Source organism: Colius striatus, chromosome 30, assembly GCF_028858725.1.
Source record: "Colius striatus isolate bColStr4 chromosome 30, bColStr4.1.hap1, whole genome shotgun sequence".
Taxonomy (NCBI): domain Eukaryota; kingdom Metazoa; phylum Chordata; class Aves; order Coliiformes; family Coliidae; genus Colius; species Colius striatus.
The window spans coordinates 32815-59944 of record NC_084788.1 but is presented as its reverse complement, the minus strand read 5'-3'; the positions used below and the strand labels follow the sequence as shown (position 1 = coordinate 59944).

The 27130-nt window shown below is 51.2% G+C and overlaps 1 protein-coding gene across 1 annotated transcript in view; it reads left to right on the top strand.

Moving 5' to 3' along the window:
* The window catches only part of LMNB1 (lamin B1), a 33433-nt gene extending 29023 nt beyond the window's left edge, over positions 1 to 4410 (top strand). The window contains exons 8-11 of the mRNA XM_062016449.1: positions 583 to 687; positions 1115 to 1234; positions 3043 to 3150; positions 4369 to 4410. Coding sequence (XP_061872433.1) covers positions 583 to 687; positions 1115 to 1234; positions 3043 to 3150; positions 4369 to 4410 — 375 coding nt within the window. The remainder of the gene's footprint in view (positions 1 to 582; positions 688 to 1114; positions 1235 to 3042; positions 3151 to 4368) is intronic.
* The last annotated feature ends 22720 nt before the right edge of the window (positions 4411 to 27130 follow it).

Genomic DNA, 27130 nt, shown 5'->3' with positions numbered 1-27130 from the left:
TGGAGGAAGTGGCACTTGAAGATCAACCAGCTATCTTGGGCATTTCTGCCATCTAGAGTCATATCCCATGAGATCCATCCAAGTAGATCTTTGAAGAGGCCAAAGTCGTCTGGCCTGAAATCCAGGGTCACAGTTTTGCTTTGTGTTCTGCCTCTTCCACACAGGATCTTGAACTCTACCATCTCATGGTCACTGCAGCCGAAGTTGCCTCCAACCTTCCCATCCCCAACCAGGCCCTCCTTATTTGTCAGTACCAGGTCCAGCAGCACAACCCTCCTTGTTGGTTCATCAATCATCTGCGATAGGAAGTTGTCATCAACAATCTGTAGGAACCTCCTGGACTGTGTGTGCTTGGCTGTGTGGCTATCCCAGCAAATATCAGGATGGTTGAAGTGTCAAACCAGCATGTTTGAAGCTTTAACTTGAGATGAGAAGGCAAATATACTGAAGTTATTCTAATTGTGTGATGAAGATCAAGTAGCAAACTTATTTACAGAAAATTTCTGCCTTGTGGCCTTATTGTAAAATACCCTATGGAAAGCGAGTGCTGATGGAATTTTTTCTCACTTTTATTTTTTCTAGGATCAACCTATGGGAGGTTGGGAGATGATCCAAAATATAGGAGACACTACTGCTACTTACAAATACACCTCAAGATATATACTAAAGGCAGGCCAGGCTGTTACAGTAAGTTGTCAAGCTTCAGCTGTTCAGTTGAAATGGGCTTGAGACCAACTGTGAAAATAAGATGCAGGGATTTTAGCTTTGTCCTTTCTATGGTCATGTTCAGAAAATAATCATGTATATTTCTGTGGGACGTTAGTTATGTTGATTGTTGTGAAGAAATTGGACAGACACATTTTTCAGAAACATACTTTTTGTATAGAGCAAGAATTTTGACCATAAACAGATGCATTTACACATTCAACAGCCTCTGCATTAAAGAAATAGGATGTTTTGTTGTAAGAAACACTGGATGTAGGTAGGCAGAGCTGCATTTTCTTAACTGGAGGATATTAACCACCATCACTTAAATGGAGTATGTTAACTCAATAAGAAACATGCAGATGGGTAAAACTAGCAGATTATGCATGTATGTGACTTCTTACAACAGATCTGGGCTGCAAATGCTGGAATAACTGCTAGACCTCCAACTGACCTCATCTGGAAGAACCAGAATTCTTGGGACACTGGTAAAGATGTGAAAGTTGTACTGAAAAATTCACAAGGAGAGGTAAAGTAACTCAAATGTGCTTAAACTTGTCTGGTGGTGCCATCCCCTACAAAGATGCAGGTGGAACCATTGCTAGATCTTTCCAAAATGTTCATGTGCATTCACATGGTGAAGTTTTCTCCTTTTTTCTTTCTAGCCAAGCATACTGTACCCCTGTCTGTCTGTGGTGGTTTAGGCAGGTGTCCACCAAGTCATAATATCACTCCCCCTCCCCAACTGGACAGGACTCCCAGTTTGTGTGTTAAGGATGGAGAGATCACTCAGCAATTGGCATCACAGGCGAAACAGACTCAACTTGGGGAGAAAAAGGTTTGATTTATTAAAAGAACAATAAGAGCAGGGAGATAAGAAATAAAACTGAATCTTAAAATGCCTCCCCCCACCCCTCCCTCTTCCCAGGACTCACCTTCCTTCTCCCCAGCAGTACAGGGGATGGGGGTTGCGATCAGTTCATTACAGAAGGACTTTGCTGCTGCTGCTTCTCAGTGGGAGGCCTCCTCACACTTCCCACTGCTACACTGTGGGGTCTCTCCCACGGGAAACAGTCCCTCATGAACTTCAACAGTGTGAGTTCTTCTCATGGACTACAGTTCCTCATGAACTGCTCCAGCATGGGGCCTCCCATGAGGGCAGCTCTTCACACCCTGCCCCAACGTGGTTCACCCACTGCGAGAACAGTCCTTCAGGTACTGATTGCTCTAGCCTTGAGTCCCTCAAAGGATCACAAGTCCTGACAGCAAACCTCCTCTGGCACGGCCTACTCTCTTCCCAGAGAGCCCCCAGATCCTGCCAGAAACTTGCTCCAGGGTGAGCCTCCCATGGAGTTAGAGCCTCCTTCAGGCATCCACCTCCTCCAGCATGGGGTCCTCCATGGGTTGCAAGTGTATCTCTGCTCCCCGGTGGCCTCCACGGACTGCAGGGGCACAGCTTCCTCACCATGGGCTGCACCACAGGTCACAGGGGAGTCTTTCTTCCAGGGCCTAAGCACCCTCTTCCCCCTCCTTCTCCACTAACCTTGGTGTCTGCAGAGATGTTTTCATAGTCTCACTCCCTGTTGCTGCTGCAGTTCAGCAACTGCGCAGCAACTTCTTCCCCTTTTCCAATATGTTATTCTGAGAGGTATTGCCTCAGTCACTAATTGGCTAGGCCTGGATCAGGCATTAGCGCTGTTATCTACAAGGGAAGCTTCTGGCAGTGCTTTGTTTTAAAGAAGTCAGCCTTGTAGCCTCCCTACTGCCAAAAAAAACTGGCCCAGGCAAAACCACTACACTGTCTTAACAGTAATTTTGGAATGCAACCTATTGAAGTGTGTGGATTTTTTTTTCCCTGTGTTGAGTATAAGTAGTAGAATGATTTGTTCAGACATGCCCTTATGCCACAAAATGTGCAGTGCCTTGGAAAGAAGAGGTTTTAGTAAACTGGGTGATTTGTCTCAAATTCATTTTCTTTAACCTCTTTCTGGGGATGGGGAACATAATGAAACTTGCTTCAAACAATGAGGCATATATTCTGGTAAGGTGGGAGTTAAAATCTTGGGTAGAACAGTTGATGATGGAAGAAATTATTTAAGTATATAAAAAGGCAATTTTTGGAAGAACTTGATAAGCATCTTGTTAGACTTATTTTAGTCATTTAAAGGTTTTAAACTAAGGTGTTAGCAATGCTGTTTATGCACAGCAGTGCCTGGAAAGTATATGGACAAAATTAGTACCTTTCCCAAAATCTGGAACTCCTGTCTCTCAAAATGTGAGTAGATGAACATCAGATCTTTAGAGGAGTCAGATCTTGAAAATAAAACTCTGTTGCAGGAGGTTGCTCAGAGAAGCACTGCCTTTAAAACAACTGCTTGTGAATCAGAAGAGGAGGAAGTTGAAGAAGCAGCTGTAGAGGAAGAAGAACAACTTTACCACCAGCAGGTATCTTCTTTTAGGTTGGCAAAGTTTTTTTTAAGATGAAAAAATGGATATGCAAGTAATGAATTTTTAGAAGATAATACCCATTTGGAAGTTCTTTAATTTTGGTTTAATCAGTAACTTCATGGAAGTAGGAAGCTGTGTTATCAAAACCAAAAAAAGACTTAAGGTCTTCCCTTGATGGTGAGGAGTAGAGTTTTCTTAAGGTTGTGAAACTTAGATTTGGGGATTTTTTTTTTTTTTCTTAAACTCTGTTCCTGGTAATACTTCTTCCAGGCCAATTGTTTATGGTAAAGTTCGGCTTAAGCAGGTACTCTAGAGTTTTCAAAATCTTTCTCTCTGATGGAGGAAGTGAGAGATTTGAAGACACTCTCAGAGAAGTCTCCCTCATGCTGAAGAAACGCAACTCTGAAGGCAATGGAACAGTGTGAGCTTGCAGTGATGATGTAAAATGCTTTGAAATAGAGGGGAAAATAGAGATATATTTGATGGTTCACATTCTGAGCTTTATCCACAACCTTACTGTTTTGGCCAGTTTTACTGAAAGAAGGAAGAGTAACAAACAAGTTCCTGGAATGCCATGTCCAAGGTTGTTACTTTGCCATGTTTCATTTACTGTGTAGTCAACTAGAAAAGGTAATATAGAAGAGTAAGTGTGCATATGTAACCTGGCAATTGAATTTTTGACAGCCATGGTTTTTGCCCTGTAACTGAATCATAAGTTTGTGACATTTAATACAGAGTTGGGGTTTTTGCAGTTATGCAGAAGTTCTGAAATGCATCCACTGCTCTTGTAGTTTATGGGATTGTGTAGTTCAGCTAATGTACCTGTCTTAGTAGCTTTACTTACAAAAATGTTATAGGGAGATTATATTGCTTTAGGTAGAAACTCTTTACGGTACATGTATATGCTCCTTGCAGTATTTACCACCTGTCTAAACTTAATGGAACTTTTTGACTTGATACAAATAAGATAATTATTTAAGATACGAGGTGGGGTTTTGGTACCTGTCTTCCGTTTTACTTCTCATAGAAAAGGATATCTAACATAACTTGCAGGGGATAACAGGTTGTACAGCTTTGCATGCTGACTCTTGCTTAGACCATGCCAGGCTAATAATTTCATGTGTTAAAAATGTACAGCATTATTATTTTGAGCTGCTAAATCTTTTACCAATGGATTTGTTTTTCCAAAGATGACTCCTTTTCCCTTGATAACAGGAAAGCCCAAAGACATCAAACAGACGCTGCGTGATTATGTGAACTTTCAGTCAGCAAGGTTCCTCAGGTCATGGCCCTCCCTCTGCTTGTGGAACAGCTTGTTCAGAAGCAAAACATATTTTTGTATTCTCAACGTGAATTTTTAAGCTGCAAGTCTGATGGCCTTAATTTCCTTTCTCACTGGAAAGGAAGTTTTGTAAAAGAAATATTTAACTTTCTTGCAGGATGTGAATTGTTGACTCTGAACAAGGTACCGTTGGAAAAATGTCACCCAGACTGATATGCCAGTCTCCTCCTTTTTCTTGAAACCTTGCGGGAATAGAAATATTCTGCTGTTTTGGGGATCAATTTTTCTTAGATCTGTAGACTAGCCACTTGATGTTGACTTGACCTCTTTAAATTCAGGTGCTGTTAGGGAAGGGTAGGGCATTTTCAATACTATGAACTCCTTTGTACTGGAGATTTTTTTTCCTACAGCACAGTGAAGGCTATAAACCCTTTTTTCTAGAAAAGAATGTTGTTTTGGAAAAATCAAACCTCTAAAAAAACCATACAGAAAAGAATACCGAAGGGAAACAAAACTCACAACAATTGCATAGCCCAACTGATTTTCTAAGCACTCAGAGGATGAAGTAAAACACCTGAGTTGTACTCTTTCCTCTTACTTAGTTTTATCCTAGAGCAGGATTCATGTTAAATGTGCTAGTTGTTAAGATAGTATAACCAGCTTAAATTTTCACGTGTGCGTTTTCTTTGACAAATAGCTGTTTTGGTATGGATTTTATTGCTTGTTTACAATTTGTAGGAACAAAACCAGGTCTTCTAGGAGCCTAGTCTACATTTGTATGGAAAATAAGTGTAATTTTGTCAATGTGTGGAAAGTTTTTCTGTCCTTTCTGCATTAATCTAACCTTTCAAAAAAACTTCTAATAAAATTTGTTTAAAGTGTTGTGAAGTAAAGTTTTTTGAGTTAGTTTTGTTCTAGAATTGAGCTAAAGGTACAATGTTGAATGCTTGGAACTAACAGGCTTTGAAGCTGCTAAAACATCCATGTAAATGGAACAGTGGCAATTGACTTGTCAAGATTTCTTCTAAGTAAAAGGCAACAACTTCATGTTTGGAGATTTAATTCTTTAGAACTTTACTCAGAGTTCTAAGTATTGCATAACTGTTACTCCACTGCTTTGCTCATGTTAATTCTTAATGTACTGGCATTTACTACCTCATGCAATCACAATATCATTTTGATTGGAAAAGACCTCTAAGATCAAGTACAAACGCTAATCTCACACTACCAAGCCTGTCATTAAACTAAAGCATATCCCTCAGCATATCATCTATGCACTTGCTGAATATCTCCAGAGATGGTGACTGTACCACCTCCCTAGCCAGCCTGTTCCAATGCTTAATAACCCTCTTGGAGAAAAAGATCTTCCAAATGTCTAATCTGAACATGCTCCTGGTGCCTCGTGATCCAATTTCCTTGTCTTGTCATTCATCTACTATAGAGAAGAGATCCACCCCCACCTCCCTACACCCTCCCTTCCACATAGTTGTAGAGAGTGATCATGTCACTGATTCTTATGACAGTGATGCTGTTTTAAACACATGCATGAAACCACAATTTAATACTTGATTTGATTTCCTGTTTATATTTGAATGTTTACATAGTACAAACGTGTTCATGTCTTGAGCATCACTCTGCATCACATAACATACTGAATACTCCGTAGTCTGACCTGTAGGAATAATGGTTTTCTGTTTGCTGTATCCTCAGACATCTGTAGACATACACCATACAAATGAATGTATATGTTGTTGGAAATGGAAGTTCCATTCCTTGTTTATGTCTCAAAACAAACAGCACAGGCCGGCACTGTATTCCAGTACAGACTTGATTGGTTCGATCAATCATTGGCAAAGAACAGTACTTTGCATGTAGGCATTGCATTCTCAACTCACATTAGGAATCTGCGGGCACAGTCAGGCATTCCTGGTTCCAGCTTTTGAAGATCCTGGGTTTTGTCACCGGGACGAACAGGGTTGTGACCTGTACCTGAATATGTAGCTAGGAGCTGCTACTTAAAACTAATTTTCTCTATAAAGAGACCTTTTGCATGTGTCTTGTGAATATTCTGGCGAATCAGCACTTGTCTGACGGATAACTATGGGAGAAATGCCAATTTTAGGACATCACTTTGCTGTAACAAGTAGTTCTGTAAACTCACATAAAGAGTGTGTTGTGAAACACAAATGACCCTTCTGGGGAGTGTGTGTTTACATGGGTGCTCCCCCTAACCTTTCGAAGCAAGCATGCTGCCACCAGGTGGAGATCTTACTATTCGAATATTGGGAAAAAACAACCCCAAACTTCCTTTTGCTTCCCCGTGGCTTCTGTAGTAATAACTTTTGAAAAGTTTCCTCGTCATTGCATGGAACAGCATCTGTTCTCCTGTCTCTCTCAGTCTTCTCAAACTGATAGTGCATTTTGATTACTGCGAGATAGGGTGGACCTCTCACTGCTGTGTGAAAAAACAAGCAGCCTCAGGCTAGTGGAGCGTTAGGCATTGTGCCACGGTATGCAGCAAATGCAATTTCTTATGGCAATACCAACTTTTTTTCTCCTCTGTCACACAATGTCTGTAGCGCTCTTCTTCCTGCCTAGTTGGGAGCTATGTTCAAAATGTAACCACAGCCTGGCTGTTGTGGTTACTGCCATAACCTACAGCAGTCTGGGCGAGGGATGGATTTAGTAGAGGTGACTGACCACTGGAGAATGAGCTCATTGTCTGTACGCAGCTTGATGTGAAATGTGTTCATGTTCTGGAGGCTGTTAGGTAATGAGACAGAAGAAGCAAACAATAGCATAGTTGCCTCTGTAGATGTGTTCACCTTGTGATAAAAACTTTGGTAGGTCACTTTAATATTACAGTAACACATAAAGGTTAATTTTTTATACATTCAGTCCTTTCTAGAGTTGGCGACAGATGGACTATCGCTGTCTCTGCTGATCTGGTACACAGTTGATGAGATGTAAACTGTGTCATCCTGGCAGGGGAAAAGTCGTTAGTAACTTAGTAGTACTTGCAACTAGAAAGGCACTTTACTAGAAATGTATCTGCTCACATACATTCATACCTAAGAAAACAGGAATCCTCTCGGGAAATAAGTGATTTGACTGGTTCTGCACTAGCACTGTGTGGTGAGCACTCTTGAGGCAAGGTCTGCGTTCCTGTCAGCTGTTCCTGAAGTTTGGTTCTGGAGTCAGCTCATGGCAAAAGCAACAGGCCTGCAAAGCACATTCTTTGTTTACAATGGACAACATTAACAACACCCACGAGAATTGGTTTTTGCACTGTGACACAAGTTATTTCACAGAGTATAGTCAATTGTAACTGTGTGCCACCAGCCTGCACTGCCTGCTGCAACCCAAATTGCTTCCCCTGTGTGGAGCCATGACTTGGTGCTGCCCTGTGCATCACTCTGGGGCTGTGATGCTGAGCACAAGAGATGAGGGAATGGAGTGGGCAGTGGAACTGCACTCAGCCCCATACACACGTGCTGGGGCCACAGCACTGCCGGGATGATCACCAGGGGTGAGAGGGGCCCATTGTGATGTCCCCGAGCAACAGACTGTGACATCAGAAAACAACGGGTTCTGTTGTCACCGAGGGACAGAGTGAGGAGTGCCCAGCTGACAGAATTTGATGTCACTTGGCAATGGATTGTGACCTCACTTCCCCCACTGCTTAAATCCAGGCATCGAGTCTCACCCAGACAGTTTGTGCCCAGACTCCGGCTGAGCAGGTTGCGACGCTTGGGGTGCTGAGCAAGGCCTTGGTGCTGGTGTCGTGCTGGGGGAATTGTTCTGTGCAACTCCATGGCCGACCCCAGAGACGATGAAGCATCTTCCCCGGCCCTGCCGGGTTCAGGCAGCCAGGCCCCGCAGGAGACACGCTCGCAGCAGCAGAGGTGAGCTGGGAGAGGAGATCTCAGCCTGGGGAGCTGGATGGGTTTCCTTCTTGAGAGACCTGGGCAGTTCTGCCACCCCTCCCTGCACCAGCCAGTGACTCTGGCCTCTTTTCCCTTTCCAGCGTGACACCCGCTGCTGCAGCACCGGGAGAGACAGGGAGCAGCGCCACATCCCCAGCTCCCCACAGCCCACAACAGGAGGTGGGGAGCTTGGCCACGGGGCTGGACACCCGCTGCCCCATCTGCCTGGGCAGCTGGAATAATGCTGCCTATGTCATGGCATGCCTCCACCAGTTTTGTTATGAGTGTATCCTGCAGTGGGCTGAGATCAACCGCCGATGCCCCATCTGCAGGGGCAGGATCCGGTCCATCCTGCACTCGGTGCGGGCAGATGATGACTATGAGGAGCACGTCATCACAGGAGCTCTCAGCCACCGAGCTGACAGAAACAGCCGTCGCCGCAGGACACGCCAACAGGGCGCTGCACAACAGGCACTCAGGGATGGTTTTGGCATCCTCTATGACTTTTTCCATCCAACATTCATCCAGTCCCTGGAGCCCTTGCTCGACCAGATTAACACGGAATTAGGGGAAGACATTGTCACAGCCCTCCAGCAGATCTACAGGAGGGATACAGGTCATATGCCCGAGGACTCCCTCCAAAATGACACAGTGACATTGTCACAGCAGAGTGCACGTGCTGCTGAGCCACAGCACAGTGAGGAGGCCCTGGATCTGCTGGGCGGGTGGGAGGGCAGCCCTGTAGCTGCACCTAGCCCTGCTGCTGCCCCTGGCCCTGCTGCTTCCCAGGGACAGTCTCTTGCTGGTAGCCCAGAACCTGCTGGCAGCCCTGTGGGCGCCAGCGCAGATGAGCTGCCCAGCACCTCAAGCGCTGCCCTTGGAGGGGATCCTGGCAGCCATTCCTCTGCTCCAGTTGCCATCTCTGTGGAGCCACAGCTGCCCCAGGAGGAGCCAGGAGAGGCTGTGCCTGGCCCCTCCACTCCCAGCCGAGGCAGGGAACACTCGCCTGGACAGACCCGGCGAGCCCCAAAGAGGAGGGCTCGCAGCCCCGAGGCCTGTCCAGCCAGGAAGAGGACACCCTATTAGAAGCACTAGAAGAAAGCCCCTGGTTGCTGAAAGCCCTGCTGGGCCAGCAGCTGGGGCACTTGCGGTCCTCAAGTGTTCCCCACCCTCTTAGATCTAATTACCAAGCATAAAGGAAAATAAAGACATAAACACTGTGCTGTGACACCCCTGGACTATGCTCTCCAAAGGCGTCTCTTCCCCAGCACCCCAGTGCTGTGGGTGTTGGTCCTCTGCTGCCGCAGGGATCCTCACCCCAATTTGAGTCCCTATGGATGCAAAGGGTGTCTCTGCGCTGACCAGAGCACTGCTGAGTTGCAGCCTCTGATCCTGCTGGGCCCTCTTTCCTCTTACTCAAGTGTTATGGTGACATGAGCTGAGAAAGATGCTGCTGCCCTTGAGCACAGGCTTTCTTCTCGCTCCTCCAGAGTCAGCTTTGGCACTGGCATTTCTTACGCTCTGCTTAGAAAACATATCCCTTCATCAAAGGGGCACCGCCATGTGTCCTCACCCCCAGCACTGTAAGGTGTTGTCGTGGCTTGGCCCAGCTAGCACGGAAGCACCACGACAGTCTCTTGCTCACCCTCCACCCTCGTTAGGATGGCAGAGGCCCCAGCAAAATGAGAGGAAAACGATAAGCAAGGTTGTTGCGGATTAAGACAAGGGCAGGGAGGGCTCACTGCCAATTACGGTTCTGGACAAAACAGACTCCAGTACTCGGCAAAAAGGGAGTAGGATGATGAGAGAATTGCAACCAGCACTTTAAATCTCCCTCCCCCATTCCTCCTTTCTTCCCGGGCCCAGCTCACTGCTCCTGATAGCTCTACCTCCTCCCTCCTCAACGTCTTTGTGGGGGGGGCAGGGAATGGGGGATGTGGTCACTCTCTCACAGATGGGCTCTGCTGCTTCTCTCTTCCCCCGCTCCGATACGGGGTCCCTCCCCCGGGACACAGTCCTTAACAAACTTCTCTGCGCCTTTTATCAAAATGAGTCTCTTGCCCCTGATTCTGGTTCATTATCAAAATACGTCTCTGCCACTGATGTGAGGTCTTCGGCAAAATGCAAACAAATCCCAGCTTCACCAGTTCTCTCCGTAGAATGCAGGGGAGTCTCTGCTCCAGCACGCCGCCTCCTCTCTTTCATCACTGACCTTGGAGTCTGCATTGTTGTTTCTCTCACTGTTCCTACTCCTTGCACCACCACCACCTGGAAAAGAAGAAGGGACAGAATTAAAAAAAAAGAAACAAGAAGAAGCCTCCTCTTCCAGCTTCTTCTTAAAAAGTGCCTGTGGAAGCGTCTAATTGGCTCAGCCCCAGCAGTGGGTCTCGCTCAGAGCTGGGGAGAGTTACAAGCAACTTCTTACGGGAGCCATCTTTACAGCCCCTTCTCCCTTACCAGAAAAGGCTGTCGTGTCAAACCATGACAAAAAGTTAGCTATTTGATCTCAGGTTTTACTTCCTGTGCATTTATTGCTCAGAGTCCTTTCCTGTCCTCTGGGTTTTATTTATAGATTTGTGTAAGTCCAGGATTTGTTCTCTCCAACCCTGAAGGAAAAAAAGGTATATTTGGAGGCCTCACTAAAGGCACTTTTCAGCTCAAGATGATTGACTGATTGATAGGATTTTCCTGCTCTTATCAGTTGACCCTTGGGTGTGAATTTTCACAGCTGTTTTCACCTGTTGCATTTTACGAACAGAAAGGATTATTGGCAAGTGACCTTCTCTGTAACGGAAATCATGGAATGAAACTCACGTTGGTTTTCTCTGCAGCTGTAGCATTTTGGTTCTGAAGGTAGCTGTAGACAGTGATCATGTCTCCTCTCAGCCTCTTCTCCAGGCTAAACCATCCCCGGCTCCCTCAGCCACTCCTCATTAGACTTGTTCTCCAGACACTTTGCCAGCTTTGGTGCCCATCTCTGGACACACTCCAACACCTCCGTGTCCTTTGTGTGGTGAGCGGCCCAGAACTGAACACAGCGTTCAAGGTGTGGCCTCACCAGCTCTGAATACAAGAAGACAATCACCTCCTTGGCACTGCTGGTCACACTGTTTCTGATACAACCCAGGATCCCGTTGGCCACCTTGGCTGTCTGGGCACACTGCTGGCTCATGTTCAGATGGCTGTTGATTTACACTCCCACGTCCTTGTCTGCCAGACAGCTTTCGAGCTACTCTGCCCCAAGCCTGTAGTATTGCCTGGGGTCATTGTGGCCCAGGTGCAGGACCTGGCAGCTTGGGGGTTTTTTTAAACCTTATACAACTGGCCTCAGCTCGTTGCTTCAGCCTGTCCAGGCCCCTCTGAAAGGCCTTCCTGTCCTCAAGAAGAGCTCTGTTCCCACCCAGCTTGGTGTCATCTGCAAACTTACTGAGGGTGCATTTGATCTCCTCTTCCAAATCATCGATGAACATGTTAAACAAAACAGGCCCCACCACTGAGGCCTGGGGAACACCACAGCTGACAGTCTGCAAACTGGATTTAACTCCATTCACCATTGTTCTCTGGGCGCAGCCATCCAGCCAGTTTTTCACCCATCTCCAAGCAGGTCCATTGAAGTTTCTCCAGGAGGGTGCTGTGGGAGACTGTATCAAAGGCCTTATTGACGTCCAGGAAGACTGTTACATCCACAGCCTTTCCCTCATCCATGAAGCGGATCTTCTAGAAGGAGATGAGATCGGTCAAACAGGACCTGGCCTTCATAAAGCCACGTTGGCTGGGCCCGAACCCTTGGTTATCCTGTACGTCCCTCAGGATTGCACTCAGGATAAGGTGTTCCATAACCTTCTGTGGCACTGAGGTCAAGCTGATGGGCCTGTAGTTCCCAGGATCCTCCTTCTGGCCCTTCTTGTAGATGAGTGCCACGTTTGCCATCCTCCATTTCTCTAGGACCTCCCTGGTGAGCCAGGACTGCTGGTAGGTGATGGAGAGTGGCTCAGAGAGCACTTCTACCAGCTCCCGCAGCTTCCTCGGGTGTAAGAACGGAACAAAGGCAAAAAGGGAGTAGGACGAAGAGAAAATTGCAACCAGCACCAGGTGCCTCTGCCATCACCATTTAAGGATGGGAATTGAAATGTTTGGGAGCAGCTGTAGGAGCGGTACAAGATGGAGGCGACCATGCGGGCCCCACAGTCAGAGGAGGAGAGAGAAAGGAGGAGCGGCAGACCAGAGACTCCTCTGCAACTGTGTCAAGAATGCAGCTGTGCCTCTGCAACCCATGGAGGGCCATGGCAGGACTGAGAGCCACCAGCAGCTCCGGATGAGTGTGCCTGGACGGGCAGAGACTGTGTGAGGAGGCGGCCATGGCGCAGGCCGTGCTGGAGCGCCTGTGGGCCGCAGAGCAGCCCCACACGAGAGGCAGAGAGGAGCTGCAGCCTTTGGGATAAATGCACATCGGAGCAGCCCGTTCAGGGCTGCTGGGTGTGTGAGATACCCCACAGAGGTACAGGGAGGACTGGTGCGAAGCCCACCTGCCCTGAGGAGAGACAAACAGCAGAAGCTATCAGGAATAGACTGACTGAAATCCCTCCTCCCTGCCCCCTGAGCCCTTCAGTGGGGGAGGAGAAAAAGATCGGGAATCTAAGTCCAGGAAGAGGGGAGAGGTTGGGAGAAGGTGGTCTTAAAGGGTAGGTTGTGCTCTTCATCATTGTACCACTCTGTGTTGGACTGTGTTGGTTATGTTTTGGAGTTTTACGATATGTTTTAGTTGGTGGTGGATTAAATTATTTTCTGTTTTCTTCCCCAAGCTGAGTAGCCTGATCTGTTTTGCCCTGGACCATAAGCAGCAATTAAGCTGTCCCTGCCCTTTGGACTTGAGTCCAATTGTGGTCATTTGTCCCAGGATGAGCCTAAACCATGACGCCATATTTCACACAAGCATGAATTGGACTTTGAATGGAGTGATGAAAAAAGGAACACCTAGCCTTCTGCAGAGAGGAGTGGGATGTTAATGCTGAGGAGTCCTTCCACCTGTGCCAGGTGCCCTTCTGGTGTTCCCTGTGAGGGCAAGTGCTGCCCAGTTCCAGGCCTGCAGCTCTGTGCTGCTCCCAGGGCAGACGTTTCCAGCTGGAGGGTCTCCAGGGCCAGACTGTGCCCCATCACTCCTCATCGCAGACCTGGCCTCCTTCTCACTGCACCTTCTGCCCCCATATCCCAGGGCTCTGCTCTCCCACCAGCCTGCACTGCGCGCTGCAAGCCAAATTGCTTCCCCTGTGTGGAGCCATGACTTGGTGCTGCCCTGTGCATCACTCTGGGGCTGTGATGCTGAGCACAAGAGATGAGGGAATGGAGTGGGCAGTGGAGCTGCACTCAGCCCCATACACACGTGCTGGGGCCACAGCACTGCCGGGATGATCACCAGGGGTGAGAGGGGCCCATTGTGATGTCCCCGAGCAACAGACTGTGACATCAGAAAACAACGGGTTCTGTTGTCACCGAGGGACAGAGTGAGGAGTGCCCAGCTGACAGAATTTGATGTCACTTGGCAATGGATTGTGACCTCACTTCCCCCACTGCTTAAATCCAGGCATCGAGTCTCACCCAGACAGTTTGTGCCCAGACTCCGGCTGAGCAGGTTGCGACGCTTGGGGTGCTGAGCAAGGCCTTGGTGCTGGTGTCGTGCTGGGGGAATTGCTCTGTGCAACTCCATGGCCGACCCCAGAGACGATGAAGCATCTTCCCCGGCCCTGCCGGGTTCAGGCAGCCAGGCCCCGCAGGAGACACGCTCGCAGCAGCAGAGGTGAGCTGGGAGAGGAGATCTCAGCCTGGGGAGCTGGATGGGTTTCCTTCTTGAGAGACCTGGGCAGTTCTGCCACCCCTCCCTGCACCAGCCAGTGACTCTGGCCTCTTTTCCCTTTCCAGCGTGACACCCGCTGCTGCAGCACCGGGAGAGACAGGGAGCAGCGCCACATCCCCAGCTCCCCACAGCCCACAACAGGAGGTGGGGAGCTTGGCCACGGGGCTGGACACCCGCTGCCCCATCTGCCTGGGCAGCTGGAATAATGCTGCCTATGTCATGGCATGCCTCCACCAGTTTTGTTATGAGTGTATCCTGCAGTGGGCTGAGATCAACCGCCGATGCCCCATCTGCAGGGGCAGGATCCGGTCCATCCTGCACTCGGTGCGGGCAGATGATGACTATGAGGAGCACGTCATCACAGGAGCTCTCAGCCACCGAGCTGACAGAAACAGCCGTCGCCGCAGGACACGCCAACAGGGCGCTGCACAACAGGCACTCAGGGATGGTTTTGGCATCCTCTATGACTTTTTCCATCCAACATTCATCCAGTCCCTGGAGCCCTTGCTCGACCAGATTAACACGGAATTAGGGGAAGACATTGTCACAGCCCTCCAGCAGATCTACAGGAGGGATACAGGTCATATGCCCGAGGACTCCCTCCAAAATGACACAGTGACATTGTCACAGCAGAGTGCACGTGCTGCTGAGCCACAGCACAGTGAGGAGGCCCCGGATCTGCTGGGCGGGTGGGAGGGCAGCCCTGCAGCTGCTCCGGGCTCTGCTGCTGCCCCTGGCCCTGCTGCTTCCCAGGGACAGTCTCTTGCTGGTAGCCCAGAACCTGCTGGCAGCCCTGTGGGCGCCAGCGCAGATGAGCTGCCCAGCACCTCAAGCGCTGCCCTTGGAGGGGATCCTGGCAGCCATTCCTCTGCTCCAGTTGCCATCTCTGTGGAGCCACAACTGCCCCAGGAGGAGCCAGGAGAGGCTGTGCCTGGCCCCTCCACTCCCAGCCGAGGCAGGGAACACTCGCCTGGACAGACCCGGCGAGCCCCAAAGAGGAGGGCTCGCAGCCCCGAGGCCTGTCCAGCCAGGAAGAGGACACCCTATTAGAAGCACTAGAAGAAAGCCCCTGGTTGCTGAAAGCCCTGCTGGGCCAGCAGCTGGGGCACTTGCGATCCTCAAGTGTTCCCCACCCTCTTAGATCTAATTACCAAGCATAAAGGAAAATAAAGACATAAACACTGTGCTGTGACACCCCTGGACTATGCTCTCCAAAGGCGTCTCTTCCCCAGCACCCCAGTGCTGTGGGTGTTGGTCCTCTGCTGCCGCAGGGATCCTCACCCCAATTTGAGTCCCTATGGATGCAAAGGGTGTCTCTGCGCTGACCAGAGCACTGCTGAGTTGCAGCCTCTGATCCTGCTGGGCCCTCTTTCCTCTTACTCAAGTGTTATGGTGACATGAGCTGAGAAAGATGCTGCTGCCCTTGAGCACAGGCTTTCTTTTCGCTCCTCCAGAGTCAGCTTTGGCACTGGCATTTCTTACGCTCTGCTTAGAAAACATATCCCTTCATCAAAGGGGCACCGCCATGTGTCCTCACCCCCAGCACTGTAAGGTGTTGTCGTGGTTTGGTCCAGCTAGCACGGAAGCACCACGACAGTCTCTTGCTCACCCTTCACCCTCGTTAGGATGGCAGAGGCCCCAGCAAAATGAGAGGAAAACGATAAGCAAGGTTGTTGCGGATTAAGACAAGGGCAGGGAGGGCTCACTGCCAATTACGGTTCTGGACAAAACAGACTCCAGTACTCGGCAAAAAGGGAGTAGGATGATGAGAGAATTGCAACCAGCACTTTAAATCTCCCTCCCCCATTCCTCCTTTCTTCCCGGGCCCAGCTCACTGCTCCTGATAGCTCTACCTCCTCCCTCCTCAACGTCTTTGTGGGGGGGGCAGGGAATGGGGGATGTGGTCACTCTCTCACAGATGGGCTCTGCTGCTTCTCTCTTCCCCCGCTCCGATACGGGGTCCCTCCCCCGGGACACAGTCCTTAACAAACTTCTCTGCGCCTTTTATCAAAATGAGTCTCTTGCCCCTGATTCTGGTTCATTATCAAAATACGTCTCTGCCACTGATGTGAGGTCTTCGGCAAAATGCAAACAAATCCCAGCTTCACCAGTTCTCTCCGTAGAATGCAGGGGAGTCTCTGCTCCAGCACGCCGCCTCCTCTCTTTCATCACTGACCTTGGAGTCTGCATTGTTGTTTCTCTCACTGTTCCTACTCCTTGCACCACCACCACCTGGAAAAGAAGAAGGGACAGAATTAAAAAAAAAGAAACAAGAAGAAGCCTCCTCTTCCAGCTTCTTCTTAAAAAGTGCCTGTGGAAGCGTCTAATTGGCTCAGCCCCAGCAGTGGGTCTCGCTCAGAGCTGGGGAGAGTTACAAGCAACTTCTTACGGGAGCCATCTTTACAGCCCCTTCTCCCTTACCAGAAAAGGCTGTCGTGTCAAACCACGACAAAAAGTTAGCTATTTGATCTCAGGTTTTACTTCCTGTGCATTTATTGCTCAGAGTCCTTTCCTGTCCTCTGGGTTTTATTTATAGATTTGTGTAAGTCCAGGATTTGTTCTCTCCAACCCTGAAGGAAAAAAAGGTATATTTGGAGGCCTCACTAAAGGCACTTTTCAGCTCAAGATGATTGACTGATTGATAGGATTTTCCTGCTCTTATCAGTTGACCCTTGGGTGTGAATTTTCACAGCTGTTTTCACCTGTTGCATTTTACGAACAGAAAGGATTATTGGCAAGTGACCTTCTCTGTAACGGAAATCATGGAATGAAACTCACGTTGGTTTTCTCTGCAGCTGTAGCATTTTGGTTCTGAAGGTAGCTGTAGACAGTGATCATGTCTCCTCTCAGCCTCTTCTCCAGGCTAAACCATCCCCGGCTCCCTCAGCCACTCCTCATTAGACTTGTTCTCCAGACACTTTGCCAGCTTTGGTGCCCATCTCTGGACACACTCCAACACCTCCGTGTCCTTTGTGTGGTGAGCGGCCCAGAACTGAACACAGCGTTCAAGGTGTGGCCTCACCAGCTCTGAATACAAGAAGACAATCACCTCCTTGGCACTGCTGGTCACACTGTTTCTGATACAACCCAGGATCCCGTTGGCCACCTTGGCTGTCTGGGCACACTGCTGGCTCATGTTCAGATGGCTGTTGATTTACACTCCCACGTCCTTGTCTGCCAGACAGCTTTCGAGCTACTCTGCCCCAAGCCTGTAGTATTGCCTGGGGTCATTGTGGCCCAGGTGCAGGACCTGGCAGCTTGGGGGTTTTTTTAAACCTTATACAACTGGCCTCAGCTCGTTGCTTCAGCCTGTCCAGGCCCCTCTGAAAGGCCTTCCTGTCCTCAAGAAGAGCTCTGTTCCCACCCAGCTTGGTGTCATCTGCAAACTTACTGAGGGTGCATTTGATCTCCTCTTCCAAATCATCGATGAACATGTTAAACAAAACAGGCCCCACCACTGAGGCCTGGGGAACACCACAGCTGACAGTCTGCAAACTGGATTTAACTCCATTCACCATTGTTCTCTGGGCGCAGCCATCCAGCCAGTTTTTCACCCATCTCCAAGCAGGTCCATTGAAGTTTCTCCAGGAGGGTGCTGTGGGAGACTGTATCAAAGGCCTTATTGACGTCCAGGAAGACTGTTACATCCACAGCCTTTCCCTCATCCATGAAGCGGATCTTCTAGAAGGAGATGAGATCGGTCAAACAGGACCTGGCCTTCATAAAGCCACGTTGGCTGGGCCCGAACCCTTGGTTATCCTGTACGTCCCTCAGGATTGCACTCAGGATAAGGTGTTCCATAACCTTCTGTGGCACTGAGGTCAAGCTGATGGGCCTGTAGTTCCCAGGATCCTCCTTCTGGCCCTTCTTGTAGATGAGTGCCACGTTTGCCATCCTCCATTTCTCTAGGACCTCCCTGGTGAGCCAGGACTGCTGGTAGGTGATGGAGAGTGGCTCAGAGAGCACTTCTACCAGCTCCCGCAGCTTCCTCGGGTGTAAGAACGGAACAAAGGCAAAAAGGGAGTAGGACGAAGAGAAAATTGCAACCAGCACCAGGTGCCTCTGCCATCACCATTTAAGGATGGGAATTGAAATGTTTGGGAGCAGCTGTAGGAGCGGTACAAGATGGAGGCGACCATGCGGGCCCCACAGTCAGAGGAGGAGAGAGAAAGGAGGAGCGGCAGACCAGAGACTCCTCTGCAACTGTGTCAAGAATGCAGCTGTGCCTCTGCAACCCATGGAGGGCCATGGCAGGACTGAGAGCCACCAGCAGCTCCGGATGAGTGTGCCTGGACGGGCAGAGACTGTGTGAGGAGGCGGCCATGGCGCAGGCCGTGCTGGAGCGCCTGTGGGCCGCAGAGCAGCCCCACACGAGAGGCAGAGAGGAGCTGCAGCCTTTGGGATAAATGCACATCGGAGCAGCCCGTTCAGGGCTGCTGGGTGTGTGAGATACCCCACAGAGGTACAGGGAGGACTGGTGCGAAGCCCACCTGCCCTGAGGAGAGACAAACAGCAGAAGCTATCAGGAATAGACTGACTGAAATCCCTCCTCCCTGCCCCCTGAGCCCTTCAGTGGGGGAGGAGAAAAAGATCGGGAATCTAAGTCCAGGAAGAGGGGAGAGGTTGGGAGAAGGTGGTCTTAAAGGGTAGGTTGTGCTCTTCATCATTGTACCACTCTGTGTTGGACTGTGTTGGTTATGTTTTGGAGTTTTACGATATGTTTTAGTTGGTGGTGGATTAAATTATTTTCTGTTTTCTTCCCCAAGCTGAGTAGCCTGATCTGTTTTGCCCTGGACCATAAGCAGCAATTAAGCTGTCCCTGCCCTTTGGACTTGAGTCCAATTGTGGTCATTTGTCCCAGGATGAGCCTAAACCATGACGCCATATTTCACACAAGCATGAATTGGACTTTGAATGGAGTGATGAAAAAAGGAACACCTAGCCTTCTGCAGAGAGGAGTGGGATGTTAATGCTGAGGAGTCCTTCCACCTGTGCCAGGTGCCCTTCTGGTGTTCCCTGTGAGGGCAAGTGCTGCCCAGTTCCAGGCCTGCAGCTCTGTGCTGCTCCCAGGGCAGACGTTTCCAGCTGGAGGGTCTCCAGGGCCAGACTGTGCCCCATCACTCCTCATCGCAGACCTGGCCTCCTTCTCACTGCACCTTCTGCCCCCATATCCCAGGGCTCTGCTCTCCCACCAGCCTGCACTGCGCGCTGCAAGCCAAATTGCTTCCCCTGTGTGGAGCCATGACTTGGTGCTGCCCTGTGCATCACTCTGGGGCTGTGATGCTGAGCACAAGAGATGAGGGAATGGAGTGGGCAGTGGAGCTGCACTCAGCCCCATACACACGTGCTGGGGCCACAGCACTGCCGGGATGATCACCAGGGGTGAGAGGGGCCCATTGTGATGTCCCCGAGCAACAGACTGTGACATCAGAAAACAACGGGTTCTGTTGTCACCGAGGGACAGAGTGAGGAGTGCCCAGCTGACAGAATTTGATGTCACTTGGCAATGGATTGTGACCTCACTTCCCCCACTGCTTAAATCCAGGCATCGAGTCTCACCCAGACAGTTTGTGCCCAGACTCCGGCTGAGCAGGTTGCGACGCTTGGGGTGCTGAGCAAGGCCTTGGTGCTGGTGTCGTGCTGGGGGAATTGCTCTGTGCAACTCCATGGCCGACCCCAGAGACGATGAAGCATCTTCCCCGGCCCTGCCGGGTTCAGGCAGCCAGGCCCCGCAGGAGACACGCTCGCAGCAGCAGAGGTGAGCTGGGAGAGGAGATCTCAGCCTGGGGAGCTGGATGGGTTTCCTTCTTGAGAGACCTGGGCAGTTCTGCCACCCCTCCCTGCACCAGCCAGTGACTCTGGCCTCTTTTCCCTTTCCAGCGTGACACCCGCTGCTGCAGCACCGGGAGAGACAGGGAGCAGCGCCACATCCCCAGCTCCCCACAGCCCACAACAGGAGGTGGGGAGCTTGGCCACGGGGCTGGACACCCGCTGCCCCATCTGCCTGGGCAGCTGGAATAATGCTGCCTATGTCATGGCATGCCTCCACCAGTTTTGTTATGAGTGTATCCTGCAGTGGGCTGAGATCAACCGCCGATGCCCCATCTGCAGGGGCAGGATCCGGTCCATCCTGCACTCGGTGCGGGCAGATGATGACTATGAGGAGCACGTCATCACAGGAGCTCTCAGCCACCGAGCTGACAGAAACAGCCGTCGCCGCAGGACACGCCAACAGGGCGCTGCACAACAGGCACTCAGGGATGGTTTTGGCATCCTCTATGACTTTTTCCATCCAACATTCATCCAGTCCCTGGAGCCCTTGCTCGACCAGATTAACACGGAATTAGGGGAAGACATTGTCACAGCCCTCCAGCAGATCTACAGGAGGGATACAGGTCATATGCCCGAGGACTCCCTCCAAAATGACACAGTGACATTGTCACAGCAGAGTGCACGTGCTGCTGAGCCACAGCACAGTGAGGAGGCCCCGGATCTGCTGGGCGGGTGGGAGGGCAGCCCTGCAGCTGCTCCGGGCTCTGCTGCTGCCCCTGGCCCTGCTGCTTCCCAGGGACAGTCTCTTGCTGGTAGCCCAGAACCTGCTGGCAGCCCTGTGGGCGCCAGCGCAGATGAGCTGCCCAGCACCTCAAGCGCTGCCCTTGGAGGGGATCCTGGCAGCCATTCCTCTGCTCCAGTTGCCATCTCTGTGGAGCCACAACTGCCCCAGGAGGAGCCAGGAGAGGCTGTGCCTGGCCCCTCCACTCCCAGCCGAGGCAGGGAACACTCGCCTGGACAGACCCGGCGAGCCCCAAAGAGGAGGGCTCGCAGCCCCGAGGCCTGTCCAGCCAGGAAGAGGACACCCTATTAGAAGCACTAGAAGAAAGCCCCTGGTTGCTGAAAGCCCTGCTGGGCCAGCAGCTGGGGCACTTGCGATCCTCAAGTGTTCCCCACCCTCTTAGATCTAATTACCAAGCATAAAGGAAAATAAAGACATAAACACTGTGCTGTGACACCCCTGGACTATGCTCTCCAAAGGCGTCTCTTCCCCAGCACCCCAGTGCTGTGGGTGTTGGTCCTCTGCTGCCGCAGGGATCCTCACCCCAATTTGAGTCCCTATGGATGCAAAGGGTGTCTCTGCGCTGACCAGAGCACTGCTGAGTTGCAGCCTCTGATCCTGCTGGGCCCTCTTTCCTCTTACTCAAGTGTTATGGTGACATGAGCTGAGAAAGATGCTGCTGCCCTTGAGCACAGGCTTTCTTTTCGCTCCTCCAGAGTCAGCTTTGGCACTGGCATTTCTTACGCTCTGCTTAGAAAACATATCCCTTCATCAAAGGGGCACCGCCATGTGTCCTCACCCCCAGCACTGTAAGGTGTTGTCGTGGTTTGGTCCAGCTAGCACGGAAGCACCACGACAGTCTCTTGCTCACCCTTCACCCTCGTTAGGATGGCAGAGGCCCCAGCAAAATGAGAGGAAAACGATAAGCAAGGTTGTTGCGGATTAAGACAAGGGCAGGGAGGGCTCACTGCCAATTACGGTTCTGGACAAAACAGACTCCAGTACTCGGCAAAAAGGGAGTAGGATGATGAGAGAATTGCAACCAGCACTTTAAATCTCCCTCCCCCATTCCTCCTTTCTTCCCGGGCCCAGCTCACTGCTCCTGATAGCTCTACCTCCTCCCTCCTCAACGTCTTTGTGGGGGGGGCAGGGAATGGGGGATGTGGTCACTCTCTCACAGATGGGCTCTGCTGCTTCTCTCTTCCCCCGCTCCGATACGGGGTCCCTCCCCCGGGACACAGTCCTTAACAAACTTCTCTGCGCCTTTTATCAAAATGAGTCTCTTGCCCCTGATTCTGGTTCATTATCAAAATACGTCTCTGCCACTGATGTGAGGTCTTCGGCAAAATGCAAACAAATCCCAGCTTCACCAGTTCTCTCCGTAGAATGCAGGGGAGTCTCTGCTCCAGCACGCCGCCTCCTCTCTTTCATCACTGACCTTGGAGTCTGCATTGTTGTTTCTCTCACTGTTCCTACTCCTTGCACCACCACCACCTGGAAAAGAAGAAGGGACAGAATTAAAAAAAAAGAAACAAGAAGAAGCCTCCTCTTCCAGCTTCTTCTTAAAAAGTGCCTGTGGAAGCGTCTAATTGGCTCAGCCCCAGCAGTGGGTCTCGCTCAGAGCTGGGGAGAGTTACAAGCAACTTCTTACGGGAGCCATCTTTACAGCCCCTTCTCCCTTACCAGAAAAGGCTGTCGTGTCAAACCACGACAAAAAGTTAGCTATTTGATCTCAGGTTTTACTTCCTGTGCATTTATTGCTCAGAGTCCTTTCCTGTCCTCTGGGTTTTATTTATAGATTTGTGTAAGTCCAGGATTTGTTCTCTCCAACCCTGAAGGAAAAAAAGGTATATTTGGAGGCCTCACTAAAGGCACTTTTCAGCTCAAGATGATTGACTGATTGATAGGATTTTCCTGCTCTTATCAGTTGACCCTTGGGTGTGAATTTTCACAGCTGTTTTCACCTGTTGCATTTTACGAACAGAAAGGATTATTGGCAAGTGACCTTCTCTGTAACGGAAATCATGGAATGAAACTCACGTTGGTTTTCTCTGCAGCTGTAGCATTTTGGTTCTGAAGGTAGCTGTAGACAGTGATCATGTCTCCTCTCAGCCTCTTCTCCAGGCTAAACCATCCCCGGCTCCCTCAGCCACTCCTCATTAGACTTGTTCTCCAGACACTTTGCCAGCTTTGGTGCCCATCTCTGGACACACTCCAACACCTCCGTGTCCTTTGTGTGGTGAGCGGCCCAGAACTGAACACAGCGTTCAAGGTGTGGCCTCACCAGCTCTGAATACAAGAAGACAATCACCTCCTTGGCACTGCTGGTCACACTGTTTCTGATACAACCCAGGATCCCGTTGGCCACCTTGGCTGTCTGGGCACACTGCTGGCTCATGTTCAGATGGCTGTTGATTTACACTCCCACGTCCTTGTCTGCCAGACAGCTTTCGAGCTACTCTGCCCCAAGCCTGTAGTATTGCCTGGGGTCATTGTGGCCCAGGTGCAGGACCTGGCAGCTTGGGGGTTTTTTTAAACCTTATACAACTGGCCTCAGCTCGTTGCTTCAGCCTGTCCAGGCCCCTCTGAAAGGCCTTCCTGTCCTCAAGAAGAGCTCTGTTCCCACCCAGCTTGGTGTCATCTGCAAACTTACTGAGGGTGCATTTGATCTCCTCTTCCAAATCATCGATGAACATGTTAAACAAAACAGGCCCCACCACTGAGGCCTGGGGAACACCACAGCTGACAGTCTGCAAACTGGATTTAACTCCATTCACCATTGTTCTCTGGGCGCAGCCATCCAGCCAGTTTTTCACCCATCTCCAAGCAGGTCCATTGAAGTTTCTCCAGGAGGGTGCTGTGGGAGACTGTATCAAAGGCCTTATTGACGTCCAGGAAGACTGTTACATCCACAGCCTTTCCCTCATCCATGAAGCGGATCTTCTAGAAGGAGATGAGATCGGTCAAACAGGACCTGGCCTTCATAAAGCCACGTTGGCTGGGCCCGAACCCTTGGTTATCCTGTACGTCCCTCAGGATTGCACTCAGGATAAGGTGTTCCATAACCTTCTGTGGCACTGAGGTCAAGCTGATGGGCCTGTAGTTCCCAGGATCCTCCTTCTGGCCCTTCTTGTAGATGAGTGCCACGTTTGCCATCCTCCATTTCTCTAGGACCTCCCTGGTGAGCCAGGACTGCTGGTAGGTGATGGAGAGTGGCTCAGAGAGCACTTCTACCAGCTCCCGCAGCTTCCTCGGGTGTAAGAACGGAACAAAGGCAAAAAGGGAGTAGGACGAAGAGAAAATTGCAACCAGCACCAGGTGCCTCTGCCATCACCATTTAAGGATGGGAATTGAAATGTTTGGGAGCAGCTGTAGGAGCGGTACAAGATGGAGGCGACCATGCGGGCCCCACAGTCAGAGGAGGAGAGAGAAAGGAGGAGCGGCAGACCAGAGACTCCTCTGCAACTGTGTCAAGAATGCAGCTGTGCCTCTGCAACCCATGGAGGGCCATGGCAGGACTGAGAGCCACCAGCAGCTCCGGATGAGTGTGCCTGGACGGGCAGAGACTGTGTGAGGAGGCGGCCATGGCGCAGGCCGTGCTGGAGCGCCTGTGGGCCGCAGAGCAGCCCCACACGAGAGGCAGAGAGGAGCTGCAGCCTTTGGGATAAATGCACATCGGAGCAGCCCGTTCAGGGCTGCTGGGTGTGTGAGATACCCCACAGAGGTACAGGGAGGACTGGTGCGAAGCCCACCTGCCCTGAGGAGAGACAAACAGCAGAAGCTATCAGGAATAGACTGACTGAAATCCCTCCTCCCTGCCCCCTGAGCCCTTCAGTGGGGGAGGAGAAAAAGATCGGGAATCTAAGTCCAGGAAGAGGGGAGAGGTTGGGAGAAGGTGGTCTTAAAGGGTAGGTTGTGCTCTTCATCATTGTACCACTCTGTGTTGGACTGTGTTGGTTATGTTTTGGAGTTTTACGATATGTTTTAGTTGGTGGTGGATTAAATTATTTTCTGTTTTCTTCCCCAAGCTGAGTAGCCTGATCTGTTTTGCCCTGGACCATAAGCAGCAATTAAGCTGTCCCTGCCCTTTGGACTTGAGTCCAATTGTGGTCAGTTGTCCCAGGATGAGCCTAAACCATGACGCCATATTTCACACAAGCATGAATTGGACTTTGAATGGAGTGATGAAAAAAGGAACACCTAGCCTTCTGCAGAGAGGAGTGGGATGTTAATGCTGAGGAGTCCTTCCACCTGTGCCAGGTGCCCTTCTGGTGTTCCCTGTGAAGGCAAGTGCTGCCCAGTTCCAGGCCTGCAGCTCTGTGCTGCTCCCAGGGCAGACGTTTCCAGCTGGAGGGTCTCCAGGGCCAGACTGTGCCCCATCACTCCTCATCGCAGACCTGGCCTCCTTCTCACTGCACCTTCTGCCCCCATATCCCAGGGCTCTGCTCTCCCACCAGCCTGCACTGCGCGCTGCAAGCCAAATTGCTTCCCCTGTGTGGAGCCATGACTTGGTGCTGCCCTGTGCATCACTCTGGGGCTGTGATGCTGAGCACAAGAGATGAGGGAATGGAGTGGGCAGTGGAGCTGCACTCAGCCCCATACACACGTGCTGGGGCCACAGCACTGCCGGGATGATCACCAGGGGTGAGAGGGGCCCATTGTGATGTCCCCGAGCAACAGACTGTGACATCAGAAAACAACGGGTTCTGTTGTCACCGAGGGACAGAGTGAGGAGTGCCCAGCTGACAGAATTTGATGTCACTTGGCAATGGATTGTGACCTCACTTCCCCCACTGCTTAAATCCAGGCATCGAGTCTCACCCAGACAGTTTGTGCCCAGACTCCGGCTGAGCAGGTTGCGACGCTTGGGGTGCTGAGCAAGGCCTTGGTGCTGGTGTCGTGCTGGGGGAATTGCTCTGTGCAACTCCATGGCCGACCCCAGAGACGATGAAGCATCTTCCCCGGCCCTGCCGGGTTCAGGCAGCCAGGCCCCGCAGGAGACACGCTCGCAGCAGCAGAGGTGAGCTGGGAGAGGAGATCTCAGCCTGGGGAGCTGGATGGGTTTCCTTCTTGAGAGACCTGGGCAGTTCTGCCACCCCTCCCTGCACCAGCCAGTGACTCTGGCCTCTTTTCCCTTTCCAGCGTGACACCCGCTGCTGCAGCACCGGGAGAGACAGGGAGCAGCGCCACATCCCCAGCTCCCCACAGCCCACAACAGGAGGTGGGGAGCTTGGCCACGGGGCTGGACACCCGCTGCCCCATCTGCCTGGGCAGCTGGAATAATGCTGCCTATGTCATGGCATGCCTCCACCAGTTTTGTTATGAGTGTATCCTGCAGTGGGCTGAGATCAACCGCCGATGCCCCATCTGCAGGGGCAGGATCCGGTCCATCCTGCACTCGGTGCGGGCAGATGATGACTATGAGGAGCACGTCATCACAGGAGCTCTCAGCCACCGAGCTGACAGAAACAGCCGTCGCCGCAGGACACGCCAACAGGGCGCTGCACAACAGGCACTCAGGGATGGTTTTGGCATCCTCTATGACTTTTTCCATCCAACATTCATCCAGTCCCTGGAGCCCTTGCTCGACCAGATTAACACGGAATTAGGGGAAGACATTGTCACAGCCCTCCAGCAGATCTACAGGAGGGATACAGGTCATATGCCCGAGGACTCCCTCCAAAATGACACAGTGACATTGTCACAGCAGAGTGCACGTGCTGCTGAGCCACAGCACAGTGAGGAGGCCCCGGATCTGCTGGGCGGGTGGGAGGGCAGCCCTGTAGCTGCACCTAGCCCTGCTGCTGCCCCTGGCCCTGCTGCTTCCCAGGGACAGTCTCTTGCTGGTAGCCCAGAACCTGCTGGCAGCCCTGTGGGCGCCAGCGCAGATGAGCTGCCCAGCACCTCAAGCGCTGCCCTTGGAGGGGATCCTGGCAGCCATTCCTCTGCTCCAGTTGCCATCTCTGTGGAGCCACAACTGCCCCAGGAGGAGCCAGGAGAGGCTGTGCCTGGCCCCTCCACTCCCAGCCGAGGCAGGGAACACTCGCCTGGACAGACCCGGCGAGCCCCAAAGAGGAGGGCTCGCAGCCCCGAGGCCTGTCCAGCCAGGAAGAGGACACCCTATTAGAAGCACTAGAAGAAAGCCCCTGGTTGCTGAAAGCCCTGCTGGGCCAGCAGCTGGGGCACTTGCGATCCTCAAGTGTTCCCCACCCTCTTAGATCTAATTACCAAGCATAAAGGAAAATAAAGACATAAACACTGTGCTGTGACACCCCTGGACTATGCTCTCCAAAGGCGTCTCTTCCCCAGCACCCCAGTGCTGTGGGTGTTGGTCCTCTGCTGCCGCAGGGATCCTCACCCCAATT